Consider the following 12,550-nt stretch of genomic DNA (forward strand, 5'->3'; position numbering starts at 1 on the left):
GACTTTTTCTTAATTATGTTTTTCTAGTGACTGTTATTAAGATAATTATGTAAATGCAGTAACGTTTTTTTGTTTTCAGTAAGCGCTTTTTTTCTCAGTTACATTCCTCTTCCTACACAAGGGGCAGCCAATTAATGTTTGATCTCAAACTAATTTATGAAAAAATATTGCATTAAGCAAAAATACATTTGATCTTTAACCAAAGCTACAGTCAAGAAGATAAAGTCTAGCTAAATTCGACTTCTACATCAGTAATGATTATTTAATACAGTTTAAACAACATAGCAAAGTACATAAACAACTTATTATGGTAGGCCCTGTTATTATAGGCCAGGCTTAATATGCACACTTAATTTTAAACAATATAGTAAATAGGGTTGCAAAATTATGGGAATTTTCAAAGATGGAAACTTTCCATGGGAATTAATGGGAATTTAAGGGAATTAACAGGAATTTATGGGAATAAACGGGAATAAACTGGGAATTTTCAAAGTTGAGGGTTGGCTCTTCATAGGGAACTTAAATATAGTTGAGGAAAGTATATTTTAGAATAATCTTGACTAAAACAAACAGATGCCATTCAAATACACTTGAATATCCATGCCATTCCTCAATCACATGCACATAGCACACTGCTTACTGCACTACTGAGACCACACCCCCTACTAGCACTGTGCATGCCGCCATCACATGTACAGAAGCCCAAAGCACAAGACTATTGAAGGCACACATTTGAGCCTGTGGACTAAACAAAGTTTTGATGATATTATGGGGAAATATATTTATTAAATGTTTAAATTGCAAATATCACATACAAATGTATTTATCTAGTAGATAGCAAGCTGATAAGTTAGATGCTAAATAAGCTAGCATAACTTTATTTACCACATAACTAAGTAGGGCTGGGCGGTATGACGGTATAATATCGTTACTGCAGAAGAAAATGTCAACCGTAACAGATTTTTTTATTCTGTGTATACCGCGACATGTAAATAAGTAGGCGTGGTTAACTCGCGTGCAGCGTGCGTGAGACTGAGACACTGATATTTGTCAAAGAAACATGAAGAAAGACCAAGAAGATCCACAAAAGGAATTACGTTTTCAAAATTAACATGATATTTTCGAGGGGGAAGGCGCAGAAGTCAACTAGAGCAGTGCAGCACACTGAAAGTTTAGAGAGACGCACATGCTCGCAACGGGGCTTACTTGACAACAAGTTCATATATCAATATTCTAACGAATAGAAATAACCTTAAATAATGTATCTATCCGTCTTTTATGTGTACAGTTACTTTCAGAGTGGACGCGCAAGCGGTTGCCGTGGTAATGAATATTTCCAAAATTCCCCAGCTTAACTTCCCATGGAAATTTACCGGAAACTTTCCGGAAATTTACCGGAAATTTTCCGCCCCTTTGCAACCCTAATAGTAAATCCATATCTTTATCCACCAAAGGGTTCTTAACCTGAGAAAGATTGAAATCATCTGCATTAACATGATTAAGCAAATCTAAAAAACAGTTCTCAGGCAACGACCCGGAGTCAGTCTGGACAGGTCTGAGGAACATCACCATGTACAAGACACCACCCCACGATCTGTGGAGAAACAACACCTGGCTGAGGATCTGAATATGTTTTACCGCCGATTTGAAAAGCCCAGTCTCATACCTCACACTGCACTTCACACATACACCAACACCTCCTGCAACCCTGCGCTTAAAGGACAAGTTCGGTATTTTACACTTAAAGCCCTGTTTACAGATCGTTTCTGATGAAATAGAACGGTTAAGATTAAAATTTGGACACATGCTGCTGTCCCGAGAATTTTAGGTTTATTTCGCTTTCCCCAAAACCTCTAGAATGGGTGTATAGGTGCACTGGAACAATCTTTCATAAAACGCATTAAACTTTCGTTTACAAAGACGTGAAACTCACCGAGTGGTCAGGGGTGTTCACTGATATGCTCACACAAAAATCGCTGCAAAAGATGCTTTCCAACAGGTTTTATCGTAGTTTTTGTCCAACTCCATTGACTTGTATTGAATGTGCTGTGTGAGGTACGGTATTACTCCGCCGCTTCTTCTTCTGCTTCTTCTGTGTATTCAATCAAATGCCAGCAGTTTGCTTGCAATTGGCAAAGGTGCATTATCGCCACCAACTGGGCTGGAGTGTCTATTATTCAAGCTCTCAACGGAAGAAGTTCGGGTGTGAGACGTTTGGAAAAATAGATCCACAGTTTTACATCGAATGGTAAAACACCTGTTGGAAAGCATCTTTTGCAGCGATTTTTATGTGAGCATATCAGTGAACACCCCTGACCACTCGGTGAGTTTCACGTCTTTGTAAACGAAAGTTTAATGCGTTTTATGAAGGATTGTTCGAGTGCACCTATACACCCATTCTAGAGGTTTTGGGGAAAGCGAAAGAAACCTAAAATTCTCGGGACAGCAGCATTTGTCCAAATTTTAATCTTAACCATTCTATTTCATCAGAAACGATCTGTAAACAGGGCTTTAAGTGTAAAATACCGAACTTACCCTTTAAGGTCTGTGTGGAGGACGTGAGCAGAGTTTTCAAAAAACACTTCACCCTCCCTGTATAAAAGTCTGCACTGCTGACGAACTGGCCCCAGTCTTCACACAGATCTTCAACAGATCACTGGAGCAGTGTGACATTCCCCGCTGCTTCAAACGCTCCACTATCATTCCAGTCCCCCCAAAAAACAAAATCACTAGACTTAATGACTGTCGCTCTTATGTCGGTGGTCATGACGTCATTTAAGAGACTGGTGTTGGACTACCTGAAGGACTGGTGCTCCTCAGGGTTGTGTCCTCTCCCCACTGCTCTTCTAACTGAACACAACTGGCTGCATCTCTAAAGACCCCTCAGTCAAGCTCCTGAAGTCTGCAGACGACACCATCTGCCTCATCCAGGATGATGAAGAGTCTGCATAGAGACAAGAGGATCTGAACACACTGAAAACAGTGGAGATGATCGTGGACTTCAGGAGAAACACCCCAGCACTCCCCCACTCACCATCATGAGCGGCACCGAGGAGCAGTGGAGTCATTCAAGTTCCTGGCCAACACCATCTCTCAGGACCTGAAGTGGGACACTCACATTGACTCCATTGTGAAAAAGGCCCATCAGAGACTGAACTTCCTTCACCAGCTGAGCCACCGGAGCTGCGGACACAGTTCTACTCAGCCGTCCTGTGTTCATCTATAACCGTCTGTTGTGCTTCAGACACCAAATCAGACATCAGGAGACTACAACGGACAGTCAGGACGGTTGAGAGGATTATTGGTGCCCCCCTGCCCACCCTCCAGGACCTGTACTCTTCCAGAGTGAGGAAAAAGGCTAATAAAATCACTTTGGACCCCACACACCCAGCCCACTCTCTCTTTGAGCTTTTGTCCACTGGCCAGCGCTACAGAGCAGAAGCACAACAGTTTTTCCCCTCATAGTCACTCTGAACAGTTAAAACTCTCATAACTACACATCGTCTATCATAACTGTCCATTTGTACAAAACAGATAGGCTATATTCTTTGTTTCTATTACTGTACTATATTCCATTATTTACATTTTGTTGTCTTTATAATATTGTGTTGTGTTTCATTTTTATTGTGTAACTATGTATATCTGCACTATGTCTGTACTTTCCTTCAGCACTGTAACCTTGTGTCACCAAGACAAATTCCTTGTGCGTGTATGTAAACATTTGGCAATAATTATTGCTCTCTCCAATAATTTTGCCAATTCCACTTTCAGAATTAGAATCAGAAAAAGCTTTAAAGCTGTTTCTGATTCTAATTCTGAAAGTGGGATAGGCAAAATTATTACATTGCTGCCCTCTGGTGGACCACACAGTTCAAGTCTCATCCTATTTAAATATATATATATATATATATATATATATATATATATATATATATATATATATATATATATATATATATATATATATATATATATAAAATACATAATTATAATTATAAATATATATATACAGGTGCTGGTCATAAAATTAGAATATCATCAAAAAGTTGATTTATTTCAGTAATTCTGTTAAAAAAGTGAAACTTGTATATTATATAGACTCATTACATGCAAAGTGAGATATCTCAAGCCTTTATTTGTTATAATTTTGATGATTATGGCTTACAGCTTATGAAAACCACAAAATCAAAATCTCAGAAAATTAGAATATTACATGAAATCAGACAGTAATTATTACACAGTAATCCCATGGTCATTGAACCAGGTTTTGGTTATTATGGCAATGTGGGCAGGTGCAAATCCTGCTGGAAAATGAAGTCAGCATCTCCATAAAGCTTGTCTGCTGAAGGAAGCATGAAGTGCTCTGGAAATGTCCTGGTGGACGGCTGCGTTGAGAGGACAGCACAGTGGACCGACACCAGCCGATGACATGGCTCCCCAAACCAACACAGACTGTGGAAACTTCACACTGGACTTCAAGCATCTTGGATTGTGTGCCTCTCCATTCTTCCTCCAGACTCTGGGACCTTGGTTTCCAAATGAGATGCAAAATTTGCTCTCATCAGAAAAGAGGACTTTGGTCCACTGTGCTTTATTAAATCCAGAGTCAACGCAGCCGTCTACCAGGACATTTCCAGAGCACTTCATGCTTCCTTCATTTTCCAGCAGGATTTGCACCTGCCCACACTGCCAAAATAACCAAAACCTGGTTCAATGACCATGGGATTACTGTGTAATAATTACTGTGTGATTTCATGTAATATTCTAATTTCTGAGATTTTGATTTTGTGGTTTTCATAAGCTGTAAGCCATAATCATCAAAATTATAACAAATAAAGGCTTGAGATATCTCACTTTGCATGTAATGAGTCTATATAATATAAAAGTTTCACTTTTTTAACGGAATTACTGAAATATTATCAACTTTTTGATGATATTCTAATTTTATGACCAGCACCTGTATATATATATATTTAGGTATATTAGACATGAACAAGATGTTAGCTTGATAGAAAAGTTTATCTGACTGTCAGTAAATTATTCAACCACCCACTAGACCACATAGTGATCGCACGGTTTTACATCAAGGCCTGTATTTAGTTTTCAATAACTTGGGCGGCCCCAGTCACAGGATGAAGTGGGGTAGATGCCAATATTCACAAACACCACAATGCGTAAAATGAGGGAAAAGTAGGCTATGCCAAACCTTGTGCCGTCTCCGGCTGTGGGGAAAAGCCTCTCGTCTGTCGCGCTGTACATCCTTCTGGAGGAGCCCGAAAACTAGGCCGCTCGTTTTTAACAAGGACCCCGGTTATGTCAGTATGATTTAAACAGTTTGTGCGACACATTTGAATGAGGATTGTTTTAATATGTCGCAATGTAATGAGCTTTACAAAGAGGCTGTTATTGAAGAATGGAGCAGTGAAACTATATTGTAGTTGACGGCAAACCAGAAGTTCATCAAAATTAGCGCGGCATAGCGAGAAAACTCTTCACGTGTTACTTAAAAGAGTGTTTAGACAGGAATCTTAAAGGCGCCACAACATTATTTTTTTTATTATTATTTATTTGCTTTTAGTCCGTGTGTTTCCATTTAAGGTCACCTGTAAGTTAGCATACTCCATAGTTTGAAAAAGTGTAGTTCAAAGGAAAATTGACTCAGTGGTGTTTACACGACAACGTTGAACAAAACAAAAGTTTTCCTTTGCGTTTTTTTTTTTTTTTCATACAGACGCCAACGTTGTCAACGAAAACGAAAAAAAGCACTGTATTATTAATAGCAGACCAGTAGTTGTCGAAGTCACTGTAAAGAAACACTACTAGCCTATTGACTGAACACGATTACACATGCGCATGGCATCACCGTTTTCACAAATTTGCATTTTTGTAGTTTACACAGAGACAATAGCGTCTGAACATTTCAAAAACTTGCACTTTGAATCCTGTTTTAAAAGTTTGCGTTTTCAGGCCCCCAAAACACCATTATCGTGTAAATGAACGGCCAAAACGCATAAAAAGATTTCTGTTTTAGTTGAAAACAGTGTCCTGTAAATTGATTTTGTTGTCCTATCATTTACAACCAACCATCAAGCAGCAACTCATGGTTCATGGCTGGGATAATATCCTGTTTTTACTTGCTCCTCAGATTACAGAGGTAAAAAGGACATTTCTTGCTTTGAATGAAATGAACTATTCTTAGAAGCCATAACTTTCACATCAATCAAAAAAAAAAAAACTTTTGCCAGGATAATGACACCACCACATAGGATGTTTACTCTCCAATTTTATTGACAAATCTCAAGTAATCTCAACATTGTGAACCACTTTTACAAGGTCACTTTCCTGTTTTCTGAAAATAAAATTATGAGCATCAGAGCATATAAACACTGTAAACCGATTTGAAACCTATAAGATGGGTGTGAACAGACAGATGTGAGTTAAGAGTCTGATGAGGAGTCTTTGACGTCTGTGCTCTCCGTGGCCTCGCTGACCTCACTCATTTCTTTACTCTCTCCTCCGCTGTCTCCATCTCCATCCTGCACCGTCAGCTTCTCCACCAGGCCAGTCACAGATGTGTCCTGAGATGCCGGAGCCTCTGAGCCCCACAGGCGAACACCTGGTTTCTGCAACTGCACAACAGGAAAAGTTAGTGTTTAGCATAGTGGGGGCCAAGTCAAAAACTTTTTTTATACAAGTAAACATGTCTCTACCAGGGTCAGCCACTGACTATAGGAAGGCATACTGGTAAATGTAATGTGTTAAATGTGTTTTTAAAAGAGAGAAACTACCATTAGCTTTTTACATTTTGAAGGTGAACCCAATTTAACCCTGTATAATTTTCAATTTAAAATCTGTGGAAGGCGCAACTCAATCGCAATGACCAAATGTAGGCGTGTAATTTCTTTGACTGCGTTTTAGTCACTTTACCACCTACAATAATTGAGCAACTTACAATAATTAGCTATGAGAGATATATGAAAATATATGTTTTTGAATAGGCATTCAAAAACCACTTCAAATGTCTGAGTAGAAAGGAGCCCCCTTCTGAGTTCAGCAAAGATTCAGCAGCCATGACTAACGTTACAGTCCAATCAAACAGTTGGGAAAATCCAGGTGGAGCGAAATGGAGTATGTGTGGGCCGTTTCCAGAAGATATATAAAAAAATGTGCCTGTGTTATTCTTCCACATATGTTCAGTGGGTGTAGAGGGTCAGGTTACAATTTGGGGAATTTAAATTCAGGGGAAAAAATATTTTGAAGCTCTATTTGGCATCACATAATTATGTATAACTGCACCGCCACATACCTCATCTGCCATCTGTGTGAGATTCCTCTTCATGGCATAAGCATCTTCTCCATCGGCATAATATTTGGGCTCAACTTCACTAATCCTGCAACACAGTATGAACAGAGATGAAAACATTTTGCATGACTATGATATATCGCAGTATCAGCACATATACTGGAAAAAAAATGCACTTAAAGGTACAGTAAATGATTTCAGAGAAACACTGTTGATATTTGAGATCAAACCAAACAAAAACACCCTCCTTTTTTGCTCCACCCCCAAAATGCATGAACACATTGCAAGAGTGGATGTCTCTTTATCATAGCTGAAGCGAAGCAAAATAATGCTTCATGAAAAATAAAGTGAATATGACCAACAAACGACAAGGACGGACAAAAAAAATAACCATACAGTACACAAGAGTAAATATAAGTAAGAGTTTGTTGTTAATCACCAGCAGCTCCTTTTACTAGAGCTAACATTACAACAACAGCATATCTTGGTTCTGATGAACACACTCAAAACCAATGATACTCGCCTATGGAGCAGAAACATCTGTTTTCAGGCCTTCCCGCTTCGGTCTCTCTTGCACTGGAAAGCTATTCTAATATTAAAGCAGGTTCTGGAGCTCTTGCCTGATCATAACACTTCTTTTTCCAGTGGTATTCCTATGAGCTTTTCTCTTTTGTAATGTCTCTCAGCCATCTCTCTTTCTACAGTCTTTCTCCAAATCTCCCTCTTGCTCACTCTCTCTCCTCCCCCATCATGAGTGGACACGCCCCCTACTGCTGATTGGCTCACTCTCTCTCCTCACCCATCATGAGTGGACACACCCCCTACTGCTGATTGGCTCACTCTCTCTCCTCCCCATCATGAGTGGACACACCCCCTACTGCTGATTGGCTCACTCTCTCCTCCCCATCATGAGTGGACACGCCCCCTACTGCTGATTGGCTCACTCTCTCTCCTCCCCATCATGAGTGGACACGCCCCCTACTGCTGATTGGCTCACTCTCTCTCCTCCCCATCATGAGTGGACACACCCCCTACTACTGACTGGCTCACTCTCCTCCCCCATCATGACTGGACACGCCCCCTACTGCTGATTGGCTACAGGTGTGTTGTGCTGCTCAGTCCGATCCACTTTCAATGTGACTTTGCACCTTTGATGTGCCTGCAATTTAGTTCATTTTCATACAATAACCAGTGTTATGACTGAAACAGATAGTTTCTCAAGTTGCCTTGGAAATATCTTTATTCTAGTGCCGTCTACTTAACACACTAATTAATTATTATATTTAATCTATCAGTTAATTAAGCTGGTCTCAAGACATGTTTTTTGAAGTTGAACTACTTCATTAACACAGAATGCATTCTTGCATCCCTCAGCAATTATTCCATGCTATTACACTCCATTCTAGCCATTTATGAAGTAAAATTTGTAATTAATTCATTTAGTTTTAATAAACTGAGAGTCAGAATTTATTCATAATACAAATAATAAAATGGGGGGGAAAAAAGAAGTGATACTCACTGAAACTTAAGTGTGTTTGAGTACAAGTGAAGAGCGGCCCGGTTACTGAAATACAAACAAATGCAAGAAGGTTAGGAAAATCCCTCCCGCGAATCTCAGATGACAGAGTGTGAAGGCGCTGGTAGATCCTACCTCTTCCTGACATGTAAAGAGACATATTTGGCATTAAAGTTCTCAATCATGGCTCTGCTGGCTTGATCCATCAGTTTTTGAGCCAGTCCAAGACGCCTGTGAGAGCGTTTAACGGCCTGTATTAACACACACAGCAGTGCATTTATTTATACACATGCAGACAGAATGAAAGACAGTATCAGTACAGATGATACGAAATAACAGCCAATGTTTTCAAACACTAACCAGTGATGTAATGTGTCCATGAGGCACATCATCAGGATCCTCCTCCCTTTGGAATTTAAGACACACAGTTAACATAAAATAATACTTATCTTATTTCATTAGAAGGTTTGGTCACAATTTATATTAGATGTCTTTAACTACTATGTACTTACAAGGTACAATGTACTTATTGTGTTGATCTATTGCAAAACGCTTGTGCTGCTATTGAGGTGGGATACAGGTGAGGTTAGGACAGTTTTGGTGATATGCGTGGGTTTAAGGGTGGGAAAGGGCCAACAGTGTCATTATAGATGTAATTACAGAAATCAATTACATGCAGGTTAAAATATAAGTACAACGTAAAAACGTGTCTACACAATAAGTGCATTGTATCAAATCATCAATTTAAATGTGTGACCATAGTAGTTAAAGGGTTAATTCACCCAAAAATTAAAATTATCCCATAATTTACTCACCCTCAAGCCATCCTAGGTGTAAATGACTATCTTCTTTCAAATGAGTTATATTAAATAATATCCAGGCTCTTCCAAGCTTTATAATGGCAGTAAATGGTACCTTCAATTTTGAAACCCAAAAAAGCGCACCCCCTCCATCATAAAAGTAATCCATACGGCTCCAGTGGGTTAATAATAAAAACAATATCCATATAACTATAAACTATAATCACCGGCTTCCGATAACATCCGTACGTGAGTCTGGTTCCGGCGGAAGAGTGACCTCTGACCCGACGCATGACGTTTTTTCGAACGCGGAAGCGTGGAGGAGAGAGCAAAACAAAACACCAGTCATGAATTAGAAGTTTAAAACGAGAATTTTTAAAGAGAAATGTGGGAGGAGCGCAAGTTTGTTTCCCAGCCCTATAGACCAATTTGGAGTAGACGTCTTGCAGCTGCGCACACATAGTGCTGGCAGAAATGTAGCGGTAACAAGTGGAGGAAAATGGGCAAAAACCCACAGAATAAGGGAAAAATCGGAATCAGAATCGGAATGCAAGAAATACGGTCTTCATTTTTATAGAATTCCGTTGTTGAAAAACCCTTTGAAGCTAAACGCAGACGTTTCTGTTGCAAGTCACAGACTGGACTGATGAAACCTGCAATGATTAGTCTACTATTAAAGCAAAATTTTTTATAATATTCACATATGTAGTTCATAGGGGACATGCATGCATAGCAGTTACAGCATGAAATAATATTTAAACCTATTGCATTTTACATAACTTTTAAACATAAAATATTTTTATCTCACAATTCTTGACTCTTTTTCTTGCATCTGCGTGTTTATATCTCCCGGTTCGGACTTTATAACTCGAAATTGTGAATTTATATCACAATTCAGAGGGGAAAAAAGTCAGAATTGCAGGATATAAACTCGCAATTCTGAGGAAAAAAGACAGAACTGTGAGATATAAACTCAAAATTAACTTTATCCGTTTATTCCGTGGCTTTCACAGATTGCTACTGCAGAACTGTCATTTTCTGCCACCAGGTAGGCTCCGCCCACAAAAAAAACATCATCGCTGTTTGCAAACACTAAATAGGTCAATTTGAACCGTGAGAGGTGTCTAAGCTTAGGCTACTCCTGCATCGGGTCAGAGGTCACTCTTCCACCGGAACTAGACTCGGCCGGAACTAGAAGACAGTGATTATAGCTTATAAAGTTATAAATATGGATATTTTTCTTACAAAAACCCATCGCTTCGCTTCAGAAGTCCTTTATTAACCCCCTGGAGTCGTATGGATTACTTTTATGATGGAGGGATTTTAATTAGGGCTGTCAAACGATTAATCGCGATTAATCGCATCCAAAATAAAAGTTTGTGTTTACATAATATATGTGTGTTTACGGTGTATAATTATTTTCTATATATAAATACACACACATGCATATATATTTAAGAAAAATTTGTTATTTATATATAAAATATTTATATATAATATAAATTATATATAATATAAATATATATACACAGTATATACATGCAAATATTTCTTAAATATATACATGCATGTGTGTGTATTTATATATAGAAAATAATTATACACCGTACACACACATATATTATGTAAACACAAACTTTTATTTTGGATGCGATTAATCGCGATTAATCGTTTGACAGCCCTAATTTTAATATAACTCTGATTATGTTCGGCTGAAGAATGTCATATACACCTAGGATGGCTTGAGGGTGAGTAAATTATAAGATCATTTTCATTTTTGGCTAAATTAATCCTTTAAAGACACTTAATATAAAGTGGGACAGAATGTTTTATTTCATTATAATCATTTTTATTACATTATAATTATTTATGGACATATGCAACATCTCACACTTCCGCCCCTTTAAACATTTAACAACAAACATCTTATATATTTCACTATATTAAAGCAAAAAAGAAAAACAACACTTACATTTTTGCCAAAACATATCCAACTATCTTCCCGTTCTCATCCTCTGCGATGTATGACAGCTGGAAAACAAGCAGTTCACCATAAGATGATTCAACTCACATTTACTTGTTCAGCGTGTTTAACAAAACAAGAAGCTGGACAGAAAGGCATGCTTCAAAGACTACAATCCAGAAGCCAGAGGTGAAGATCTCATCAGTGTTTGTCACAGACCTGTGGCCAGGACAGGCCGTGGTAGAAGTAGTACTTCATCTGATAGTTCTCTGGAAGACACAGCAGGTTGCAGTGCTGCATGTTCATCAAATCCTCAGGCTGGAAACATGTAAAAGAGAAAATCAATCAGTCAAGCTATTCACTACCTGTCACCTGCTATAGTGCTGAATCATTTTACACAAAGTACATTAGCAAAAAACTGCACGATTAATTGTATTATTCAGAGAGAGGCTGGAAAGAAGTCATACATAACTAAATTATGAAGTGCAGGAGCTCATGGAATAGAAATGAAACAAAAGTACAGAACGCGGCCCCTTTAAAAAAGTAGCGAAGAGTGTGCAATGTGCATCACAATAAAACCGAATAAAACACAAAAGTTGGATAAAATAAAAAGACAAGCAACTAACACTGAATATGTGCACTCGATGCCTCGTTGTACTATGTCGCCCAAAACGGGTTTTGAGACACAGCCACTGTCTGATATCTGAACTAATGTCTGCTTCTCCTTTCATTTACTCACCCGTGCGTTGCGTATATTCATTTTGATCGCTGGGCTGCTTGATAAATATATTACTTGATAAAATTACAGCTGTCAAATGGACACAAACGCTCTTCAACAGAAGCGAATAAGCAGGCAGATGGAGACAGCTACACCTCTACAACCATGTTGCCCATGACCGGAAGACGGATGTTCGGAGTGAAGTTCTTCCGGTGAAAAATATGATAAAAGTCCTTTAAAAACAAAAAAG

General features: G+C 38.6%; 1 protein-coding gene across 1 annotated transcript; it reads right to left on the reverse strand.

Annotated features, from left to right (window-relative positions):
- Positions 1 to 5,576: 5,576 nt before the first annotated feature.
- On the reverse strand, positions 5,577 to 12,515 carry naa10 (N-alpha-acetyltransferase 10, NatA catalytic subuni). Its single transcript, XM_079849833.1, has 8 exons — positions 12,322 to 12,515; positions 11,802 to 11,900; positions 11,592 to 11,650; positions 9,180 to 9,225; positions 8,955 to 9,070; positions 8,823 to 8,867; positions 7,307 to 7,391; positions 5,577 to 6,629 (listed from the first exon to the last, which is right to left on the reverse strand). Exons 1-8 carry the CDS (start codon positions 12,340 to 12,342, stop codon positions 6,438 to 6,440), a joined length of 663 nt encoding a protein of 220 aa, XP_079705959.1. The 5' UTR covers positions 12,343 to 12,515; the 3' UTR covers positions 5,577 to 6,437.
- Between the last annotated feature and the right edge of the window lie 35 nt (positions 12,516 to 12,550).

The sequence above is a fragment of the Squalius cephalus genome, assembly GCF_949319135.1.
Source record: "Squalius cephalus genome assembly, chromosome: 18".
Lineage (NCBI taxonomy): Eukaryota > Metazoa > Chordata > Actinopteri > Cypriniformes > Leuciscidae > Squalius > Squalius cephalus.